Consider the following 24,373-nt stretch of genomic DNA (forward strand, 5'->3'; position numbering starts at 1 on the left):
TAGAAAGGAGGGCAAAAAGAATGGACAGTTGCAGTACCTTAGGAAAACATGCACAGCTGAGGCGGTCAATCATTTGTTGTGTGGTGGACGGAGGCTATCACCTGGGATTGACTAATGTCACCCAGTACTTTGGATTGGGGCAAGTACACACTACAGAAGCATATGCTTTGTTCATCTTCCCCCTAAGATTTTTACAACCACTATATATATATATATATATATATATATATATATATATATATATATATATATATATATATACTTTATAAATGGATAATATGATGTTTTTACATCTCTTATATGGTGCTAAAAAATGGATATATTGCTTGTGAATACAAAGCTCTTGAGCTCCAGTGTTCATCACGGGTGTCACTTAGCCCTGGTTCACACTGGGCTGCGGGAGTGAAGCCGTGAGAGTTCAGCTGAACTCGCGCGGCTTCACTCCCGCTGGCAGTCCCGATTTCAGCCGCGATTTAAGAGACATCTGTGCAGGTTTCTGCACAGATGTCAATGTAAATCGCGGCCCGAAATCGCAAAAAGTAGTACATGAACTACTTTTTGAAATCGGTGCAGCGTCGCACCGATTAGGACGCGATTTGACATGTGAAATCGCATCTCAAATCGAAGCAAATCGTACCCAGTGTGAACCTGGGCTTAAAGTGAGATACTGCCACCTTGCCCAATCAGGACAAAGTAACAGTGTCTTTGGAAAGGGCTCCCTCACCCATAATACCCAAACCCAACATGCAGTATTTCCTCACCACGCCAACCTCCATCGCAGGCTGTGACAATACCTGGTGTTTCCACGTATGGGTAAGCATATGACCGCCTCCACTGTGGCAGGGCTTGGGTCCAGCAGACAAATCAATTGGCTCAAGTTCGGTCACGTGACTGAGGAAGTAACCTCACCAACACAATGAATTTTAATGCCATGAAATGGGCTGGAGGTGATGGAGAGCTGCTAAGGTGAGTGTCAGGGGTTCAGGAAGGGGGTCCTAATTAGGCAATGGAGATCAATTCACTAAAGCCCTTTTCACACCGACCGCCTAAAAAAATCATGCCCTGCAGCCATCGGGGTTTCACACTGAAGCGGTGCACTAGCAGGACCGCTCCAAAAGTCCTGCTAGCCGCATCTTTTTGGCGTGGTATAGGAGCGGGGTGTTTACTGCTCCTTCCCATTGAAATCAATGGGAAACCGCGGTAATACCACCGGCAATGCGCCTATGCAGAGGCACATTGTAGGCGGTATTAACCCTTTTCGGCCGCTAGCGTGGGTTAAAACTGCACCACTAGCAGCCGAATATCGCGGTAAATACAACGGTATAGCGGCGCTAAAAACCGAGCTGCTATACCACCACCGCACCTCCCTTGCCCCGTGTGAAAGGGGCCTAAGAAGTAAATAACGGGGGGAGGAGAAACAATAGAACACTGAGCTTCCAGTGAGAGGCTGTGCCGGGGAGGCGTGTCAGGACAGGCCTGATCATTGGAGAATAGGGTGAGTTCCCAGCAGCGCTAGAGAACCTGACTACAGTGTGTTCTCCTGCTTGGTGTGGTCAGTTTTGAATAGGAAAGCTGAGGGACTGGCAGAAAAACTAGGAATTTCACACAAAGGAAGCAATGCAAAGAGAACAGGATATTTTTTCATACAAGTGCATGGTACAGCAGGTCCATATCAGGAATATGAAATGCTGGGGTAACAAACACTATAACTGCCTCATCTGCACATAACAAAGCATTATTCCTTTTTCATTTAAGCCTGCCATAGATGGAGTGATTTGGTTGCAAGAAAGAAAAATGCTAAATTTCCCCAACAACACTGACTGTGTTGATGGGGAAATCCCTACCATGGAAATATTGTGTTCTCCCAGCAGGGGGGCTCCGGGAGCTGTCCCTGCCAGCAGAATAAACCGTGCTCATCACCAGCGGCTATGGCTGCTGGTAGTAATTGCATAAAAAAAATCCAACATGTTGGTTGTACAATCAGCCTGCCCATACATGGTTTGAATGTCTTTACTTTCTATTTGAGTCTTTAGTACACCTATGTGGATAGGTGGTCAAGCAAGAATACCATTTTACACAATTGTAACCATAATAATTTTAAACGTAATTTTTAGAATTACATTTTGGATGTTCCTGCTGATTTTTGTGTATTCCAGCTACTCCTGTGATTTTCTCTATAAAATAAATATAAAACTCCAACAAGGAACCTATCACAATCACTGCAGCAGGTATGCAGACCAAGGAATTTAAGCCTAGATACCTTATCAACAGATATGAGCCGTACACACGGGCCGAATATCGGGGAGCATTGGCCGGTTTCTATTGAACATTCGGCCCATGTGTAGGCCATTCGGCATGACAGAAGTATGCCGTTCGGCCGGCTTCTGTTGAAGAGGCATAGCAGAAAAAAGTCTAACATTGGATAGTTAGTACAGCGGCTCCTCGGAGCTCTTTAGTTATTTTTTTTGGTTTTAGCCCTCTGGGTTGTGTACTAGGCCAGGGATCTCCAAACTACACATCCCATCCAAACTAAACTACACATCCCATGAGGCATTGTAAAACTCTGACATTCACAGACATCACCAGACATGATGGGAATTGTAGTTCCTGAACAACTGGAGGGCCATAGTTTGCACACACTTGCAGGAACCTTCTAAATCTTTCCTTCATGGCTGAACCGCAGGGACAGGCCCGTCGCTACAGGACAGGCAAAACAAACAATTGCTTGGGGCCCCCAACTTCCCCTTCCCAGGCTGTAGTGTGGCCGAGCTCCACTTTCTTCCTCCTGGAGTCCTGCTGGGTACCGCGCGTAGTACAGGATATTCAATTTCCTGTTCCCGGCCGGACTGACAGGAAGTGCACACTGAGTGCTCACTTCCTTTCAGTCTGGCCGGGAACACAGGAAACTGAATCTCCTGTACCGATTGGTACCCGGCTCGGGTACTATCTGATAGGGGACTGGGGACCCATAATGATAGAACACCGGACTGACAGGAGGAAGAGAAGCTCGACCACACTACAGCGACAGCCTACAGGGAAGAAGGGGAGGTGAAAAAAAAAATAGGGACTAGGGAGGGGGGAAGGAGTAAAAACATGGGTGTAAAAAATTAGTGTAGCGCTAACGTAGGCTTTGCGTGCGGGAGGGGGGGGGTGCTTGGGGGCCCCCCCATTTTGCTTGGAGCCCCCAAATTTCTTCAAACGGCCCTGCGCAGGGAGTTCTGGGAAGAAAATGTATGAAACATTCCACTAGTGCTAAAGCCAGCTGACTTCTTCCTACAGCCTGCAAATCATAGTGACTGGTCAATAGGAAAATCAGGCAGGAACTTCGCCACAAGCTCCAACACTACCCAAAAATGTTGGAACTTGATCCATCAGAACAGCCTGGCATTTGCCAGGTTTGGGAGGACAGTGTTATGTACAAGTACCTCCAACATTCCCCCCTCCCCAACCACCATGAACTCAAATCAACATACATTTTGGGCAGACTATTCTTTTAAAAAGTGCAAAATGGGCAGTGAACATAAAAAGCAAAGATCAAACAGATTCCAACCCTAGCCTGCCAGACTGGTTGGGCTCATTGTTATGTACTTTACGCTTGTGTTTAGAAAGGGTGGCATTGTCAATAAAGCACCTGTCACACTGAGGACACGGGAAGGGCTTTTCCCCCGTGTGAGCCTTTTGGTGCTTCAACATGGTGGCTTTACATGTAAAGGCTTTGTCACAGTACTTGCAGACAAATGGTTTCTCCCCGGAGTGCTGCCGCTGGTGGACAACCAGACTGGCGTATTGGCAGTAACTCTTTCCGCACTCGTTGCACACAAATGGCTTCTGTTCTGCATGCATCCCAGAATGCTTGACCACGCTGGATTGCCGAGTGAAGCCTTTCCCACACACAGGACAGGAGTATGGCTTTTCACCAGTGTGGACCACCTGATGGAGGACGAGGTGCTGGTGATTGATAAACCTTCGGCCACACTGGTTACAGGAAAAGGGTCGCTCTCCAGAATGACTTCTCTTGTGAGTGTTCAAGTGGTTCCTACAGGAGAATCTTTTGCCGCACTCATTGCAGGGAAATGGCCGCTGTCCAGTATGTATCTGCAGGTGTCTCTCAAGAGATGATTTGCTGCCAAATACTTTCCCACACACTTCACATGGAGGAGACATCGTTCCTGATTTTGACTTGTGTTTCCTGGCCCTTGTATAGTTGGTATTCAGTGGTAAATAGTCCTCGTCTTTGTACATACAACCTGCCGGAAGAAGGACAGTTCAGAATCTATATAGTAATAATGTGCATTATATACTGTACATGCTTTACAAGTCCATCCAGTCATAACTGTAAAGCCTCGTACACACGATCAGTCCATCCGATGAGAACAGTCTGAAGGACCGTTGTCATAGGTTAACCGATGAAGCTGACTGATGGTCCGTCACGCCTACACACCATAGGTTAAATAACCGATCGTGTCAGAACGCGGTGCCGTAAAACACAACGACGTGCTCAAAAAAATGAAGTTCAATGCTTCCAAGCATGCGTCGACTTGATTCTGAGCATGCGTGGGTTTTTAACCGATGCTTTTGCATACTAATGATCGATTAGGCATCCATCGGTTAAATTTGAAAGCAAGTTCCTATTTTTTTAACCGAACGTTAAATATCCTATGGGGCCTACACGCGATCGGTTTTGACCCATGAAAACAGACATTCAGTCCGTTGTCCTCTGGCTATCCTATCGTGTGTACGAGGCTTTAAAGGCCAGAAAAAAGATAGTTCTGTAATACATGGGCACCAGACAACCACTTAAAGTTCTTGAAAACTTCAATGTCACCTTCTCTTTCAAGGCCTTAACCCCTTTACACCGACGTAATGCAAAATATGTGGCCTTCTGCTCCAAGGGGTTGTATCGGGGTGATGCCTGCAGCTGCAGGCATCATCCAGGTACCCATTTTTTAGAGCCGACAGTTGGCTTTCTTGTAGTAAACAACCCATGCGGCTAATCAGCATCAGCTGCCTTCCATGGCTCGTCTGGGCTCTTCCAACCTACTGGGAGGCCCGAGCAACCAGCCGGCATGTCCGTCAGCTGGCTGAAGACCCGAACAAAGCCGGAATCAGCTTTGATCGGGTCTCGGATCTAGTAAGCTGGATGCGACGTCATGACATTACTTCTGGTTTACTGAAGCCTAAAAGGCGCCAGATTTAAAAAAAAAAAATGTCAGCATTCAAAAAAGCCAAACTTGCCATTTTGAATGCTTTTAAGTGCAAATGAGGGATTTGGGGGCTTATAGACCCCCAGATCCCTCCAAAACATACCTGGCATGTGACTATTGCTGTCACAGTGGATGTTTACAGCAATAAAAGTGATCAAAAAAAAAAAGTAAATAAGATTATAATTTTTTTTTTTATCAACACATCCCACCATGCTCGTGCGCAGAAGCGAGCACATGCGTAAATCGCACCCACAAATGTAAACAGTGTTCAAACCACACATGTGAGGTATCCCCGCAGTTGTTTGAGCGAGAGCAATAATTCTAGCACTAGACCTCTTCTGTAACTCTAAACTGGTGACTGTTAAAACAAAAAATGAAGACGTCACCTATAGAGATTTAAGTACTGTATTTTGTCGCCATACCACGAGTGTGCACAATTTTAAAGCTTGGCGTTAGGCTTCTATTTACTCTGTGTAACATCGTTTGGTGGAGTCATGACAGGGCTATGGACTCCCCATGTGACAGCACTTTGTTCCTACTCTGTACCACAGGAGTTGTGGGTGTATATTGATAGGCAAATGTACAGAACATCAACCCTCCTCTTCCTCCCATGTAGAACTACATTTCCCGAAGGTCAAAATGAGACTTGTGAAGCTGTAAGTGCTCCACAGAGGTACACTTGCGGGCAGAGGGTGGAATGCTGCTAGAATATGAGCAACAATCTTGCAGGAACTTATAAGTAAAATAAGGAATGGTGGCAGGATCAACAGGTAAGATCTGCTGCAGAAATATGGAGGCGAGTGTACATTGCCCATTAAAAATGAGCTGCCAACACATTTTAACCACTTACTGACCACCCCACAGCAGATTAACTCTCCTGTGCAGGATCATGTATAAATACGCGATTCTGCACCTCCGCCTACAGCAGTGGTTCTCAACCTGGGGGTCGGGACCCCCTTGGGGGTCAAATGAGGATTTGCCAGGGGTCCCCAAAACCTGGGCTGTTCCTGAAGCCTGTGGCCGCCCACTCAGCCTCTTCACAGCCGCCCAATCAGTTCACGGCATAGCTGGGAGGCAGGGACTAGAGGTCAGCTGACTGGTGAGGAATTGTGAGGTGGGAGGGGCTGGAGAAGACCGTATCTGCTGATTTCAGCATAGGTGTCACTGCTACGAGAAACCACAAAGTTGGAGACACAATGAGTAACACTACCTGTGATTAGAGTTGCCTTTTAAAGCCCCCACTACAGTTCTCAGATCAGCAGATGACCTTGATCAAGAGCTCCTTAGTTGGCTGATCCCAACTCCCCGCCAGCACTGCCACTGAATCCCAACTCCCCGCCAGCACTGCCACTGAATCCCATACTCCCCTCCAGGGAGTAAGAGAAGGAATAAAAATAGAGAATACATGGAAGGGAGAGGAAAAGAGTGGGAGAACAAAGAAAAAGGGAGAGAAAGAATAAGAGAGAGAACAAGAAAGAAGTCTAGAGAGGGATGGGGATAACAAACAAGAAATTAGGATAGAGAGAGATAAAAGGGAAAGAAAGGAGAAAAAAAAAAAGTGGTACATCCTAAAATGTACTATAAGGGGTTCTAATGTACGAGTGGAAGGGACTCAGGGAGCGCTAAATGTCCGTGGGTTAGGGGTGCAAATTACTTGTCTTGCCTTGGGTGCCGACAACCCACGATAGGAAAATTATTTTACCATTAGGGGTCCCCACAACTTGGGAAATTTTATCAAGGGGTCACAGCACTAGACAGGTTGAGAACCACTGGCCTACAGGGAGCACACACGCGCTGCTTCTGCTGTGAATAATCACAGGAAAAGTTGATCTGCGGGTGCCGGGCACTGGATTTCCTCCGGCACCTGACAATTATTGGGCAGAGACTCAGGATGGGGAGCTGCCTATATAAACAAGATCTCTCTGACTGGGGGGGATTGGGGGGATGGATTTTATGTCCCTGAATAAAATCCATCTCTTTCCCTAATAAAAGCAGCACATACAGCACACACAAACACTGGCTAAGCACACAGTTAACCCTTTGATCGCCCTAGGTGTTTAACCCCTTCCCAGACAGTATTAGTACAGTGACAGTGCATATTTTTTAGCACTGATCACTGTATTATTATTATACATTTTTATAGAGCCAACAGTTTGTGCAGCGCTTTACAACATGAGGGCAAACAGTACAGTTACAATACAGGAGGAATATGTGTCGCTGGTTCTTGCAAACTGTCAAAAAGTGTCAGTTAGTGTTCAATTGACCGCCGCAAACCAAATCAATATACGCTTATTGGGATTTTTCAACAAACATATGTAGCAGAATACATATTGGCCTAATTTTGTGAAGAAATTTGATTTTTTTTTAAATGTTATTGGATATGTTTAATAGCACAAAGTAAAAATAAAATAAAAAATTCTTTAAAAATTGTTGGTCTTTTTTTGTTTATAGCGCGAAAATGCAGAGGTGATCAAATACCACCAAAATAAATCTCTATTTGTGGGGAAAAAAAGGACATCAATTTAATGTATGTTTTGCGTTGCATGACTGTGCAATTGTCAGTTAAATAATAGTGTCGTATCGCAAAAAATGGCCTGGTCATGAAGGGGGAGGGGGGGGGGGGTTGGGGTACATCTTCTAGAGACCAAGGGGTTAATGGACATTGCGCCACAATATACAGATAGTTTACAAGCGTGCTGTGCTGCCCTCTGTAAGTGCATTGGAGGTGCCATTCGAAATTAAATGCCACTACAATGTTTACTTGTTAATACAATAGTGCGAACAGGCTCATAGAAATTATATGACATAAAAGATTATAGAAATGCAGACATTATATCAATTTAGAACACGGTCGCCTGGACATAAATGTTAACAAAAGGTGAACTATGCGCTTACCTGGACTGCTCCTGTCTCCAGATACCGAGGCATATGAATCTTTGCTTTCCTCTGGCTCCTCCTCTATGTATTCAATACCACTGTAAACTTGTTCCTCATTAGAAGAATGAGGGAACTCGGGAGATTCTGAAGGGACATAAAAAATAAAAATAAAGCTTTTCAATGTATGAAGAAAAGATTTCCTCTTTGTAGTAAAACAAACTCAACAAGGTTTATCTGTAGGTGGGCATTTTACAGAGTTCAGAAGTCATCATTCCTTCTATAGTCATACAAGTATACCCCCTAATGTACATACAGGGATTTGGTCAGTGGTGGAGGAGATTGGCTTCCAAGAGAAACTGACACATTTTCATGCATGGGCAAAGGCAAGTTTTACTCTAACCACTTCCATACCGGGCCTATTCTGGCACTTCTCTCCTACATGCAAAAATCTAAAGTTTTTGTTAGAATATTACTCAGAACCCCCAAACTCATATATATATACACAGCCCTCAAAATTTACATTTGCCTGCTCGCATTTTGCGAGTAAATTTTGAGGGCTGGCGAGTGTGGGCTGCCTGGGAGCAGGGGGGGCGAGCGAGGAGAGTAGAGTCGCCGCCTGGTTGTTTAGAGTGCGGGGAACATAACAGTTTTCAATTCAATAGTTGTGTTCCCGGGTCATGTGCCGTCATATACAGCCCCTCCCCCTTGTCCGGGCACTTTGATAGACCGATCACGCATCCCAGGATTGGACGGGTGATCTGTCTATCAAAGTTTCCCGGACAAGGGAAGGGGAGGGGCTGTATATGATGGCTAGCGGCGGGGAACACAGCTATTGAATTGAAAGCTGTTATGTTCCCCGCGCTTTGAACAACCAGGCGGCGGCTCCTCTCCTCTCTCTTACCCAGCACAGGTAGGCTGCAATATGGGGACTCTGGCTGCAATATGGGGACACTGGCTCCACTGGGGACATTTTGCTGCAATGGAGACATTTTGCTGCACTGGGGACACGTGGCTGCACTGGGGACACGTGGCTGCACTGGGGACACGTGGCTGCACTGGGGACACGTGGCTGCACTGGGGACACGTGGCTGCACTGGGGACACGTGGCTGCACTGGGGACACGGGCAGGCTGCATTTTTGGGCACGGATAAAATTGTTAATATTTCTTTTTATAACTTAAAGCGGGGGTTCACCCTTAGAGGGCACTTTTCCCCCTTAGATTCCTGCTCGTTATTACTAGGGGAATCGGCTATTTATTTTAAAATATGTGCAGTACTTACCCGTTTACGAGACGCATCCTCTCCGTCGCTTCCGGGTATGGGCTTCGGGAATGGGCGTTCCTTCTTGATTGACAGGTTTCCGAGAGGCTTCCGACGGTCGCATCCATCGCGTCACGATTTTCCGAAAGAAGCGGAACGTTGGTGCGCAGGCGCAGTATAGAGCCGCACCGACGTTCGGCTTCTTTCGGCTACGAGTGACGCGATGGATGCGACCGTCGGAAGCCTCTCGGAAGAATGTCAATCAAGAAGGAACGCCCGCTCCCGAAGACCCATACCCGGAAGCGACGGAAGAAGATGCAGCTCGAAAACGGGTAAGTACTGCACATATTTTAATATAAATAGCCGATTCCCCTAGACCGAACGAGCAGGAAGCTAAGGGGAGATTTTTTTTTTTTTTTTAAATGGGTGAACTCCCGCTTTAATTCTGCATGGAACATTTAAGTGTCATTTCATGAGATAATTTATGAGGATGTGTCTAGGGGCGGGGTTAGGGGCAGGACATGGTAGGGGTTGGGCGGGGCAACTGGTGGCGAGTACACCTTGAGGCCTGGCTAGTAGCTCAGGACTTGAAATTTTGAGCCCTGTATGTGTGTGTGTGTGTATATATATATATATATATATATATATATATATATATATATATATATATATAAAATTTTAGCAGACACCCTAGGGAATAAAATGCCGGTCATTGCAACTTTTTATCTCACACGATATTTGCGCAATCATTTTGGGGGGGGGGGGACGGAACGGTTTCATGAATTAAACAATAACAAAACAGTAAAGTTAGCCCAATTTTTTTGTATAATGTGAAAGATGATGTTACACCGAGTAAATAGATACCCAACGTGTCACGCTTTAAAATTGCGCACACTCATGGAATGGCGCCAAACTTCAGTACTTAGAAAAATCTCCATAGGCAACGCTTAATTTTTGTTACAGGTTACAAGTTTAGAGTCTAGTGCTAGAATTGTTGCTGGCGCCTTAACGCACGTGGCGATATCCCACATGTGTGGTTTGAACGGTGTTTACATATGTGGGGAGACTTACGTGTGTGTTCGCTTCTGAGCGTGAGCTACTGGGGACAGGAGTGTTTTAAAAAAAATTCTTTACTTCATTTTTTTTTATTTTTACACTTTAAAAAAAAAAAAAATATTTGATCACTTTTATTCCTATTACAAGGAATGTAAACAATCATCCCTTGTAATAGGAATCTATTGTGACAGGTCCTCTTTATGGAGATATGCGGGGTCAATAGGACCCCACATCTCTCCTCCAGGATGGAAAGTATGAGATTGTGAAAAAAAAAAATTCACTGATCTCATGCTGACAGCCGCGATTGCGGCTTTGTTTACTTCCGGGTACCTGGGCGTGACAACACAACGTTGCGCCCGGGCCTCCAACAGTCATAGAGATGACTGGTGACCATCAGGTCACCAGTCATTTCTATGCTTCCTATCCAGCACCGGCAGATTGTTTCCCTGGGTCCCCGATGGCACGGGAGAGCCCGGAGAAGCACCGGATGGCGGCGGGAGGGGGGACGGATGTCCCCTCCTGTCACCTATATGAATGATCAAGCGTTTGAACTGCCACTATGATCATTATTATGATGTACAGAATCGCCAGCTGAAAATAGTGATATCTGAATGATGCCTGTAGCTGCAGGCATCATTCAGATATCCCCACTGAAAGTCCAGGACGTCATATGATGTCCTTGGGCGGAAAGTGGTTAAAGCCCAACTTTGAAGTCCCAGTTGCCCCTCAAGATCTTCCTTCTCCCTGTGGGGACCACCTGCTTTATGTTATGCTCTACTCCAGGCTGGTGGCCATCAGTGATACAGAGTCCACTGCTGACTTGATGACGTCAACCATTATACAGTAAATGTAGGGTGCTGTAGTAACAGGGAGTCCTTGATGCCCTGCACTCACAGTATGTCCTCAGTCTTTCCCGTGCAGTGGTGGACTACAGTATACACAAGGACTGTTCTGCTCTGTCAGGAACCTGTTCCCAAAGGCAGAAGTGACAAATGTGAAGAGATCCATTTAAAATAACTGCTTACCTGCATCCACACTGTCAATGGTGTCATCTGAAGACTCTCCACCAGCTTCAGGTTTAATATCACATGAGGGAATAAAGCCGTATCCAGATGTAGTTTGGGTTTCCATAAAAGGTAGGTGAACATTTACAGTAGATAGAGGTTTTCTTTCCGGGCTTCTAGAAGTGAACTCTGAAGAAGGAAGGGCCGATGTCCCATCTAAAAAGAGAGAATGTACACTGCTCATGTTATGTGGAAATGGTTCCCCTCTACCATAGTAACTGTATAGATATATTGGACAAAACTGTTCTGTTCTCAATACAAACCCAATAGACAAACATCTCATGAGTGCAGTATGAGGTGGATATCTTCTATGGCTGTAGATTTGGACCACTGTAACCATCACCCTCCACCCAAGCAAGGAAAATATACACTATATTACCAAAAGTATTGGGACGCCTGCCTATACACGCACATTACCTTTAAAAGGGGTTGTAAGGGTTTGTTTTTATTTTCTAAATAGGTTCCTTTAAAGCGCGTTTTTTGCGGTCCGGACGATTTTTTTTTTTTTTTTTTGTGGTAATTTAACTATTGCAATGTTCTTTAAATTGTACTCACATGTTTCATGTTCTTAGTGCCCCGCATTCTTCCTCGGCTTTAAAGGTGACTTTTGAAAAATTTGTTCTGGCCGTTTCCATTTTGCTTGTGGGCAGCGTGTAGCCCACAAGAAAATGCTTCCGGGAAGCGGTGAATGCGAATATCCCAGCATTCACCGCTCTGCAGTGTTGACGGCGAGCAGCGCCGTCAACACTTCTTCCGGCTTCGAAAAGTTCACGCCCCGTTGTGACGACATGCACAACATCCTCATTTTGTCTTCTGAATCGTCTCCTGGGAAGCATGACGCTTTGCTCCCAGGAGACATTGCGCTGGGAGATGAAGCGACACGCCCACTTGTCTTTTGTCTTCTGAATCGTCTCCTGGGAAGCATGGCGCTTTGCTCCCAGGAGACATTGCGCTGGGAGATGAAGCGACACTCCCGCAGGAGGTAAACCAAGAAGTGCCTGTTACAGACTCCAGAGAAAGGTATTGCAATGATATTTAAAAGTATGGATAACGATCTGTGTATATACACACTGAGATAGTCTGATTAAGCAAAACTTTAGATTTAGGGTGAACCTCCGCTTTAAGCTAGTGCATTGCTGGTTCACTTACCTTTTCCACAAACCAAATCAGTATACTCTTATTGGGACTTTAACAAAAATATGTAGCATAATACATATTGGTCTAAATTTATGAAGAAATTTGATTTTTCAATTTTTTTTTATTAAAAATGTTTTATAGCAGAAAGGAAAAAATATTGTCTTGTTTTTTTCTAAATGATCATTTTTTTTTTTTTTTGGTTTAGAGTGCAAAAAAATTAAAATCACAGAGGTGATCAAATACCACCAAAAGAAAGCTAAATTTTTGTGAAAAAAAGGCCAAATTTTGTTTGGGTACCGCGTTGCATGACTGCGCAATTGTCAGTTAACCACTTAAAGACAGCCGTACACCGATGTATGTCGGCGTGCTCGTGAACGCGCCCGCGGGACCCGCAAACTCGATTGCCGCCGGTGTCCAGCGATCTGGTCACAGAGCTGAAGAACGGGGAGAGGCAAGTGTAAACAAACCTTTCCCCGTTCTTCCTAGTGGCAGTGATCGTCCGTTCCCTGTCATAGGGAACGACGATCAGTGACTTGTCACGCCAGGCCATGCCCCCTACAGGAAGAATCACACACTAGGGCACACTTAACCCCTACAGCGCCACCTAGTGGTTAATCCCTTCACAGCCAGTGTCATTTTCACAGTATCAGTGCATTTTTATAGCACTAATCGCTGTAAAAATGACAATGGTCCCAAAAATGTGTCAAAAGTGTCCGCCATATTCAAATCGCATGATCGTTGCCACTACTAGTAAAAAAAAAAAAATTATTAATAAAAATGCCATAAAACTATCCCCTATTTTGTAGACGCTATAACTTTTGCGCAAACCGATCAATAAGCGCTTATTGCGATTTTTTTACCAGAAAATATGTAGAAGAATACGTATCGGCCTAAACTGAGGAAAAAAAATTGTTTTTATATATTTTTGGTGGATATTTTATTATAGTAAAAAATATTGCATTTTTTTCAAAATTGTCGCTCTATTTTTGTTTATAACGCAAAAAATAAAAACCGCAGAGGTGATCAAATACCAATTTTTTGGGAGCTATGTCGCACGACCGCGCAACTAGTCAGTTAAAGTAATGCAGTGCCGTATCGCAAAAATGGCCTGGTCATAAACCTTCCGGAGGTCAAGTGGATATGCAAGATGGATGTAAGCAGTGTGGTTGGTAGAAAATGAAACCAGGACCCCTGCGCTTCAGCGCAAATCCAAGAAGTCACCAAATACAAAGACATGCTACTACTGATCTCTCGTTATAGTACACCTTCCCCTATTCTATGGAATCTACTAATTAAACACTTACCAGAGACATGATGAGGTTCTTCTTCCGGCTCCTCCTTAATGCAGAGATTGATGGGGTAACTTTTTTCTGTACTGAGCTGCAAATGGTCTGAAATGAAATAAAAGATAAAAGAAAACTTCACATTAAACTGTGATTTCCATAAATATCCTCCATCATTTGGAAGCTACTGCTAACATATATGTATATCTGCTGTGTTCACATTTATATATTGTTTAGAAAGTTCAGATTTTATTAGGAGATTTTCTCTTCCTGGTAAAGTCTGGGCATACAGCCAAGATAGCTAACACTGCTGATTGGAGGAAAGGCACACACCCCCTCTCATTATAGGCAGAGACTCTCAGAGCTGTTTTGTAATAGGAGCTGCTCTCTGCTAATCTATTTTAGCAACCTCTTTTGACAAAAGATTCAGGCTGCTTTTGTCTAAAAAGTCAAAAAATATGTCTGGAGTTCTCAGGCTGATAACAGAGGAACCATTCAGAAGAGAGCTAGAAGACTTAGCTCATTGAAAAGATATAACAAAATACTGCAGATATATGTGCCTAGCTCAAATTTCATGAACCAGGTTTACATCTATTTAAAGTGATATTAAAGCCTATTTTTTTTTTTTTTTGTGTGTGTTAAAAATAAAAAACATGGTATACTTACCTGCTCTGTGTAGTGGTTTTGCACAGGGTAGCCCAGATCCTCCTCTTCTTGGGTCCTTTCTGGCACTCTTGGCCCCGTCCTCCTGTTGAGTGACCCCACATCAAGCAGCTTGCTATGAGGACACCCGAGTCAAGCCACAGCCCTGCGTGTCTATTCAGACATGGAGCTGTGGTTCGGCTCTGCCCCTCCCTCTCCTCATTGGCTGAGTTTGGTTGACAGCAACGGGAGCCAATGGCACAGGAAGGTGCCGGCCGACCGAGGCATTTGTGGGCATCGCTGGATTTAGATGAGGCTCAGGTAAGTATTGGGGGGGCTGCTGCACACAGGTTTTTCATCTTAATGCATCAAGATAAAAAGCCTTCAGCCTTTACAATCACTTTAATATACTTATGACTTTAGAACCATTTTAATTCACATTTAGCTCTATATTTTTGAAATTTTTGAAGTTAGAGTTATTATTGTCCTCACCAATGGTAGAAGCGTCCCGGCTGTTCTTTGATTGCTCTCCATGTCCTTCTGGGTATTCCCATTCATCCTCAGAGAAAGAGACAGAACCATCCTCACACTTTACAAACGCCTAAAATAATAAAGGGGGGGCAACAAAACATTTTATATAAGATACGTCAACTTTGGAAGAACAAGCAGAAAGTAACATAAGGAAACCTGAAGATGCAGAATTTCCCCTCCAACCATAATGCCGCCACCAAGGCATAAAACACATTAACATGCATGCTTGGCCAACACAAGCAGAAATGTTTATACAGTAATAATTCCCTTGAACAACCATTCAAATATTTAAATACATACATTACAGCAAACATAGAGATATCTTTAATAAATAGAACTAAAACTAAATTTGAACAAATGTTAACAGAAGAACAGCCAAAAAATAAATTATCCAGGATATACGGATTATTACTTCCTTCTGGTCCCCTTAAAGAACCAACAGGAATAAAAATATGAAAAAGGAATAGGAAGAACAATATCAGAGACTGAATGGGAATTTTTTTTTTTTTAATAATTCATAATACATCTATAGCGGATAAATATCCAGAACGGAACTATAAAATAGCTATGAGATGGTATTGAAGCCCCGTAGCATTAAATAAAATAAATAATGGTCAAACAGAAATGTGTTGGAGATGTAAAATTTAAAGAGGAACTACGGAACATATATGGTATGAATTTCCCATGGTGAGAAAGTTCTGGGAAATAGTTTATGAAATATATCAGAATGTATCAAGAATAGAGAGGAGTCTAAATTTGGATATCTCACTATTATCTTTGATGCCAGAATTAATAAAGATATTTTTCACCATATGACATCTGCAGCTAGAACAATAATAACATGTAGAGAGAAAAATAAGAGCCTAAAGGTTGAAGATTGGATATGCGAAATGGACGAAATACAATAAATGGCAAAACAAATAAGAGAAGAAGGATATATTAATAGTCAAATGCCAGTAATATGGCAAACATGGGATGAATTTAGGCTTTCAAACGGAATGGAAGAATACTTATGAATTGAAAACTGGGGAACATTTGAATTAGTGTCACAAGGGGGAAGGAAAAGGAGTAAAATTGTACATGGAGAAAGGCAGAAGATAGGGGAATGGGGAGATTTTTTTTTTTTTTTTTATGAGTAACTGGGATGAATGAGGGTGAATGGTAATGAAAGTAGATTGGATGTTGTATATATTGTTTTATATCAAATAATAAGCAAGTATAGATATATAATGTAACAGAATCCTGGATAAATGCTAAAAAAATAATTGTATTAAAGAAAAGAAAAACTTATAATAAAGATATATTGAAAACAAATATTTTAGCCTACATGTTGTATTTATAGTAAACCTGGTATACAGCTTTATGCCAATGGTAACTATACAGGTAGTAGAATTATTTTATACAATTCGCAACCTTGGTCTTTTGGAATTTCCCAGCAATGACCCAGTAACACGCTAGTTAATTTGTAACCTAGATAACTTTTATGACCACTCGTGTTTGCTACAAGATATCTAGACCATCTGTTAGGAGGTCTCAAGGTCACCTCAAAAGCAAGGACTAAACGTTAGAGTCTGGTAGAGAAAATGTTATTGGATTTCCCACCTCCCTAGTCAACAGCCGGAGGATTTTGTTGGCCATTTCCACAATCATCCTTTGGGTCTTGTCCTCCATTCCCAAGAGTGTAAAGAAGAGCTCCGCATATCCTGAAGTGGAGTGACAATCATTGCTGTTGATCTCTGTGGCACGAATGCTGAATCGGGTCCCATCTGATCTCTTCACAACAATAAAATCCTGCACAAAAGAGAGGAAGAGATCTACTGGGAAAGGAAAATGACCACTCAATAAAATATTCTACTCACATCTGTGCCAAAGAAAGGGTATCTGAATGAATAAAGGCATGACCAAATGTTATGATAGCAGAAAGACAAACTCTCCTGCGCTCATTAAAAAAACATGCAGTTTTTACTGCACATTTTTATTTCTGTATTCAATGTATGTTGCAGATTTTCCCTCACTTCCTGTCTGATAAAATGTTGTCAGCAGGATAAGGAGTAAATTCCCTAATGGATAACAGTAAAAACCCAACGGAAGAAAGGAGGAGAAGAAGAATGAGGGAGGAGAAGAAGAATAAGGAAGATAAGGGAGGAGAAGAAGAAGAAGAAGAAGAAGAAGGAGACAAAAGCAAGAAGGCAGGAGACAAAAGCAAGAAGGCAGGAGACAAAAGCAAGAAGGGAGGAGACAAAAGCAAGAAGGGAGGAGACAAAAGCAAGAAGGGAGGAGACAAAAGCAAGAAGGGAGGAGACAAAAGCAAGAAGGGAGGAGACAAAAGCAAGAAGGGAGGAGACAAAAGCAAGAAGGTAAGAGACAAAAGCAAGAAGGTAAGAGACAAAGGGAAGAAGGTAAGAGACAAAGGGAAGAAGGTAAAAGACAAAGGGAAGAAGGTAAAAGACAAAGGGAAGAAGGGAAGAGACAAAGGGAAGAAGGGAAGAGACAAAGGGAAGGGAAGAGGGAAAAAGGGAAGAGACAAGAGACAACAGGAAGAAGGGAAGAGACAACAGGAAGAAGGGAAGAGACAACAGGAAGAAGGGAAGAGACAACAGGAAGAAGGGAAGAGACAAAGGTAGCAGGCAAAGGAAGAAGATAGAGGTAGACCGATATGGGTTTTTCTCTGGCCGATGCCGATATTTAGAAATTGGGGCGGTCGATGGCCGATATACGATGCCAATTTTTGTGGCCGATATTTTAGGCCGATTTAAAAAAAAAAAAAAAAAACAACCTCACTGATTTGCAGTGGCACTGGCAGGTTTCACACTAAGCCGAGTGTAACTGTAAGTGTAAAACTAACAGAGAGGAGAGAGAGAGAGGAGCGGTCAGCTCGATGTCGGGGGTGGGCGGGACCCAGCAGCTAAATTCCACCAGCCAATGATTGGGCTGCTTTAGAAAGGGGGAGGGGCCACATACACGTAGCAGTCCGCCCAGGTACCAACCCATTGGCTGGTGTAATATAGCTGCTGGGTTCCTCCCGCCCACCCCGGACATCGAGCTGAAAGCTCCTCTCTCTCTCCTCTCTGTTACTTGTCAGTTTCACAGCTTGATGCTGCCAGAGCCACTGAGTGTGGAGGAGGAACAGCGGTCGGTGTAAAATATCGGCCTAATTTCGATAATAAATCGGCCGATGGCGATTTATCAAAAATGGCCAAATATCGCCTGATATATCGGTCAACCTCTAGAACGAAAGAGACAAAAGAAGGATGGGAGGAGGAGAAAGAAAAAAGGAGAAGGAGGGAGGAGAACGAATGGAGAAGGAGGAAGGGAGGAGAAGAAGGAGGGGGTAGAAGAAAGGGAGACAAGAGAAGAAGGTAGAAGAACAGGAAGAAGGAGAGGAAAGAAAAATGTCTAATTCCTTTACTCCTTTACTGCTACATCAGCTGCGTGGGCACTAACAGCCATTTTGATTGTGGGGGGGGGGGGGGATAGGCTGTTAGTTCACCCTTTAATTTTTTCTGAAAAGATGAACTTGTACTTTAATTGTGGAACAAGAGAAGGGAGCTCTAAATTACAATTTGGACTCCAAGGCCTACTCAAGTGTTAGGTGAGCTTATTTTTTCAGTACGGCAGGCCCTTTTAATGCTAAATTATAACAGGGCCTGTTGGGGAAAGCACAGATCAGCAGAGACTTTGGGGGAGATTTACTAAAATGTTTACAATTAGAATCTGGTGCAGCTGTTTATTGTGACCAATCAGCTTCAAACTTCAGCTTGTTCAATCAAGCCTTGACAAGAAGCCCCCGTTTACACTGAATCTGACTTTGGAATTGTGCGACTTCAAAAGCACATGTCAGTGTGACTTCAGGTGTGGCTCGGCTGACATCTGTGCAACTTCATGCAAGTCTCACCCAAAATCTCCAAAAATAGTGCAGGAGCTTCTTTTTCAAATCAGTGCGGCATCGCACCGACTTGAACAGTTCCGTTGCCAACAATAGGGTGCAACTCGTCTTGCGATTTGGACCTGTCGGGGGCTAAAACCTGGAAACTGATTGATTACTATGCACAGCTGCACCAGATTCAGTGTTTACAAGTTTTAGTAAATATCCCATTTTAAGTACATTTTCATGCACAAGAAAATCCTACGTTGGGTTCTATTTGTATTCAATATATTGCACTTAAAGGAGACGTCTATTTCAGGTGCTGGTTCCCCTTTGTTACTCCTTCAGCCAACCCTCCTTACCTCCACCGTCAACAAGCAGATGATCTCCAGGGCATGATTTAATATGGCTTCTGCCAACTGCTCTCTCTCCTTCACCATATTAGTTAAGCTTAGCAAGTTCTCTCTCTGGACAGGTAAGGTGTATTTTGAAAAGCTTCATAGCACCCTAAAAAGAGGCAGAAGATAGTTATCTAGGATGTCTTTCCTTTTTTTGAGGGAGACCTCTGTGTCCTCCAGTACGATGTAGGATTGCTGGACCTGCATTGTACAGGATGAGATCAGAGAGCTGTGGTGACCAGTCAGGCAGTGAAGATAAGAGTTTAAGAGGAGGAAGCCTGCGAGAGCAAGGAATAAAGTACATAACTGCATTCATCATCCACTAGGCAAAACAAGTAGTCAACCTTCCAGAATGTTGCATAAACCTAGGTTTACTTTTTATTAAATTAGAATGTTGAGAAACAAATGGAAGAAGAATTACAAAAGTAAATTTTTTCTGAAAAACAACAAAAATAAATCTGCCAGTAGATGATCTGGATCTATGGTTGAAAAACAATGGAGTGAGTTGGTTCTCCCCGTGTGAGCCTCCTCCAGGTTCATCCCACACACATACTGGTGGGTTATCAATATCAGAACACCATAGTGTGAGTACCTGTGTATTTGTTGGCCATACACCGAGTGAATTTTTGCCAAGTCCCGATGAATAGCTGGATTCAGAGAGACAGGCATAACTTTGAGGCGGCGTAGCGTATAGCATTTATGCTACGCCGCCGTAAGTCAGAGAGGCAAGTGCTGTATTCACAAAGCACTTGCCTCCTAAGTTACGGCGGCGTAGCGTAAATGGGCCAGCCTAAGCGCGCCTAACTCAAATGTGGAACGGGGGGGCGTGTTTTATGTTAATCACTGGTGACCCAACGTGATTGACGTTTTTTACGAACGGCGCATGCGCCGTCCGTGGACATATCCCAGTGTGCATTGCTCCAAAGTACGCCGCAAGTACGTATTGGTTTCGACGTGAACGTAAATTACGTCCAGCCCCATTCACGGACGAATTTTCAAATTTCGACGCGGGAACGACGACCATACTTAACCACTTGCCGCCCGCCAATGACAAATTGACGTCGGCAAAGTGGTTGTAGAATCCTGACTGGACGTCATATGACGTCCTCAGGATTCTCAGCCGCTGCGCGCCCCCGGGGGCGCACATCGCGGCGATCGTTGTTGCGGGGTGTCAGTCTGACACCCCGCAACACCGATCTCGGTAAAGAGTCTCTCACGGAGACTCTTTACCACGTGATCAGCCGTGTCCAACCACGGCTGATCACGATGTAAACAGGAAGAGCCGTCGATGGCTCTTCCTCACTCGCGTCTGACAGACGCGAGTAGAGGAGAGCCGATCGGCGGCTCTCCTGACAGGGGGGGTTCGCGCTGATTGTTTATCAGCGCAGCCCCCCCTCGGATCGCCACATGGACCACCAGGAATGTCCACCAGGGAAGGGCAAAACAAAAAAAAAATGGGAAAAAAAAGTCCAAAAAATAAAAATAAAAGTCTGAAAAAAAAAAAAAAAAATGGGAAAAAAAAAAGATGCCAATCAGTGCCCACAAATGGGCACTGACTGGCATCAAGTAAATCAGTGCCGCCCCACAGTGTCCATCAGTGACGCCCCACAGTGCCCATCAGTGCCACCCCACAGTGCCCATCTGTGCCGCCCATGAGTGCCCATCTGTGCCGCCCATGAGTGCCCATCAGTGCCGCCCATGAGTGCCCATCAGTGCCGCCCATGAGTGCCCATCAGTGCCGCATACCAGCGCCGCCAATCAGTGCCACCTCATCTGTGCCCGTCAGTACTACCTTGTCGATGTCCATCAGTGCCATCTCATCAGTGCCACCATATCAGTGCCCGTAATTGAAAGAGAAAACGTACTTATTTACAAAAAAAATTACAGAAAAAAATAAAAACGTAATTTTTTTCAAAATTTTCGGTCTTTTTTTAGTTGTTGCGCAAAAAAAAAAAATCGCAGAGGTGATCAAATACCACCAAAAGAAAGCTCTATTTGTGGGTAAAAAAGGACGCCAATTTTGTTTGGGTACAGTGTAGCATGACCGCGCAATTGCCATTCAAATTGCGACAGTGCTGAAAGCTGAAAATTGGCTTGGGCGGGAAGGTACGTAAGTGCCCTGTATGGAAGTGGTTAAAGCGGGGGTTCACCCTAAAAAAAAAAAAAAAAAATGTTTTGTCCATCATGCCATGCAGCATACTAGCGTCAGCTAGAGTATGCATTTATTTTATTTTTTTCCGCTGTACTCACAGTACAGGCGTTCCTATCAAGTGGGGAACATGATTGACGGCCAGCTATGGTGCGTCACGCTTCCCGGAAATAGCCGAAATAGGACTTGGCTCTTCACGGCGCCTGCGCAGTCAGCTCCTAGTCTGTGCGCAGGCGCCGTATAGCGCAGTGAAGAGCCGAGACCTACTCCGGCTATTTTCGGGAAGCGTGACGCGCCATAGCCGGCCGTCAATCATGTTCCCCTCTTGATAGGAACGCCTATTCCCCACGGGTGTCTAAAACGAAACTATTGGATAACACTGTGAGTACAGCGCAAAAAATAAAAAATAACGGCATACTGTAGCTGACGCTAGTATGCTGCATGGCATGGTAGAAAGTCGTTTTTTAGGGTGAACCTCCGCTTTAACATTGGCTAGGCCAGCTATTTGTTCGACTAACTTTACGCCGGAAAAAGCCTTACGTAAAAAAATGCGCCGGTACGTTTCTGAATCGGCGTATCTAGCTCATTTGCATATTCTACGCCGAACACCATCTCCCCCAACATCCTTCCATTGAAAAATCAAAGAAGCCTGGCAGATAACTGTCAGCCAAACCGCGCCCACATCCAATCTGATTCAGCACCTTAACCACTTGCCGACCGCGCTATAGTTGAATGACGGCTACTGCGTGAGTGGCCAGTTCTGGGAGAGCGTCATGTGACATCCTCCCATAAATCGCACTTGTCACAGGTGGCGCACTCTGGGATCGCTGTGTCCTTAGGACACAGCTGATCACAGATAAAGGGCCAATCACAGTGGCCCTTTACCATGTGATCATCCAATCACAGCTGATCACAATGTAAACAAAAGTCGGTTATCAGTAGGAATGGGCTCTGGCGTGTCCAGATCGTAGTCCCAACCCACCTAAGAAATCCCACCAGGAAGCCGTCACTACACACCACCAATCATAGGTAGTGAGGCATTTCCTGTGCCGCAGCTGCAAATACCCATGCCCTGACTAGGCTGCTCATGATTGGTGGTGTGCAGTGATGACTTCCGGGCGTGATAGTTTAGGTGGATTGGAACTAGGATCCGAATGCACCTGAGCCCATCCCTAGTTATTAGCATGACAGCGTGATTAGAGGAGGGGAGAGCCGATAACCAGCTTGTGTGAAAGGGACATCAATGTCCTGATTATCAGTGCAGTCCCAACAGTGCCGCCAATCAGTGCTTCCTCACCAGTGCCAACTATCAGTAATGCCAATCAGTATCCATCAGTGACGGAGAAGAATTACCTGTTTGCATAACAACCTATGATTTTTTTTATTTTTTCAGTTTTTAGTTTATTTAGCAAAAAAAAAAAGGGGAAGGGGTGGGGGCAGGAGAAGAGGGGTGCAGGGTGGGGGAGGAGGAGAGGGTGCAGAGTGGGTGAGGAGAGAGGGGTGCGGGGGGCAGGGTGGGGGAGGAGGAGAGGGGGGCAGGAGGAAAGGAGTGCAGGGTGGGTGAGGAGGGTGGGGGGGGGAGAGGGGTGCAGGGTGGTGGAGGAGGAGAGGGGTGCATGGTGGGGGCGGAAGGGTGCAGGGTGGGTGAGGAGAGAGGGGTGTGGGGGGGAGAGGGGTGCAGGGTGGGAGAAGAGGGGTGCAGGATGGGGGAGGAGAGGGTGCAGAGTGGGTGAGGAGAGAGGGGTGAGGGGGGCAGGAGGAGAGAGGGGTGAGGGGGGCAGGAGGAGAGAGGGGTGGGGGAGGAGAGGGGGGCAGGAGAAAAGGAGTGCAGGGTGGGGGAGGAGAGAGGGGTGTGTGTGGTGGAGGAGGAGAGGGGTGCAGGGAGAGGGGGGCAGGAGGAAAAGGGGTGGGGGAGGAGGAGAGGGGTGCAGGGTGGGTGAGGAGAGAGGGGTGTGGGGGGAGGGGTGCAGGAAAGGGGTGGGGGAGGAGGAGAGGGGTGCGTGGTGGGTGAGGAGAGAGGGGTGCAGGAAAGGGGTGGGGGAGGAGAGGGGTGCAGGGTGAGTGAGGAGAGAGGGGTGCAGGAGGAGAGGGGTGCATGGTGGGGGCGGAGGGGTGCAGGGTGGGTGAGGAGAGAGGGGTGTGAGGGGGGGAGGGGTGCAGGAGGAGAGGGGTGCATGGTGGGGGCGGAGGGGTGCAGGGTGGGTGAGGAGAGAGGGGTGTGGGGGGGAGAGGGGTGCAGGAAAGGGGTGGGGGAGGAGGAGAGGGGGGTTCCGGGTAGGAGAGGGGTGCAGGGTGAAGTGGAGGAAAGGGGTGGGGGAGGAGGGGGGGTGCAGGATGGGGTGAGGAGGGGGGTCTGTGCCCCCCACTGATAGAAGACGAGAAAAGTCTACACAAAGTGTCACTTCCTCTTCCCCTCCATCCATCCTATGATCTGAGAAAGGGGGATCCAGGAAGAAATGGAGCTCCCCCTCCCCCAGCACACATGGATCATCCTATACACACCAAACACACAACTTTTACCCCAACAAAGCTCTTACCTGCTTCTACCATGTGAGTGGGCGGAGCTGCCGACTCTCACCTCTCATTGGCTCACCTCTACAGCGCCCCAAAGGCATTGTGGGACTTGTAGTGCTTACAAAGCAGAAATCTCTTACTGGCTACAAGTCCAGACAGCTCAATGCCGAGTCCCAGCTCTGATTGGAGGTTTGTCACCGAATGGATTGCAGGGCATGCTGGGATAGCTTGGCTTTGCAGGGAGGAGATCCTGAGACTACAACTCCCATCAGCCCCGGAGGCTAGGGGGAGGGGCCCCGGTCTGTGCAGCAGCCAATGATCATGGAGAGGAGGAGGGGTGATAGTGTGGGAGAGGTTGGTGGTGACATGTAAGGTGAGAGATGTTACATTGTAG

General features: G+C 45.5%; 1 protein-coding gene across 2 annotated transcripts; it reads right to left on the reverse strand.

Annotated features, from left to right (window-relative positions):
* Nucleotides 1–3,474: 3,474 nt before the first annotated feature.
* On the reverse strand, nt 3,475–24,290 carry LOC120913461 (oocyte zinc finger protein XlCOF7.1-like). 2 transcript variants are annotated; one of them, XM_040323398.1, is made up of 8 exons: nt 24,003–24,290; nt 19,281–19,425; nt 16,656–16,844; nt 15,015–15,123; nt 13,902–13,988; nt 11,422–11,616; nt 8,100–8,225; nt 3,475–4,247 (listed from the first exon to the last, which is right to left on the reverse strand). In XM_040323398.1, exons 2-8 carry the CDS (start codon nt 19,356–19,358, stop codon nt 3,535–3,537), a joined length of 1,497 nt encoding a protein of 498 aa, XP_040179332.1. In that variant the 5' UTR covers nt 19,359–19,425; nt 24,003–24,290; the 3' UTR covers nt 3,475–3,534. The 2 variants fall into 2 exon arrangements, with proteins under 2 accessions (XP_040179332.1, XP_040179333.1); XM_040323399.1 differs by lacking the exon at nt 19,281–19,425.
* Between the last annotated feature and the right edge of the window lie 83 nt (nt 24,291–24,373).

This window comes from Rana temporaria, chromosome 9 (genome assembly GCF_905171775.1).
Source record: "Rana temporaria chromosome 9, aRanTem1.1, whole genome shotgun sequence".
NCBI lineage: Eukaryota > Metazoa > Chordata > Amphibia > Anura > Ranidae > Rana > Rana temporaria.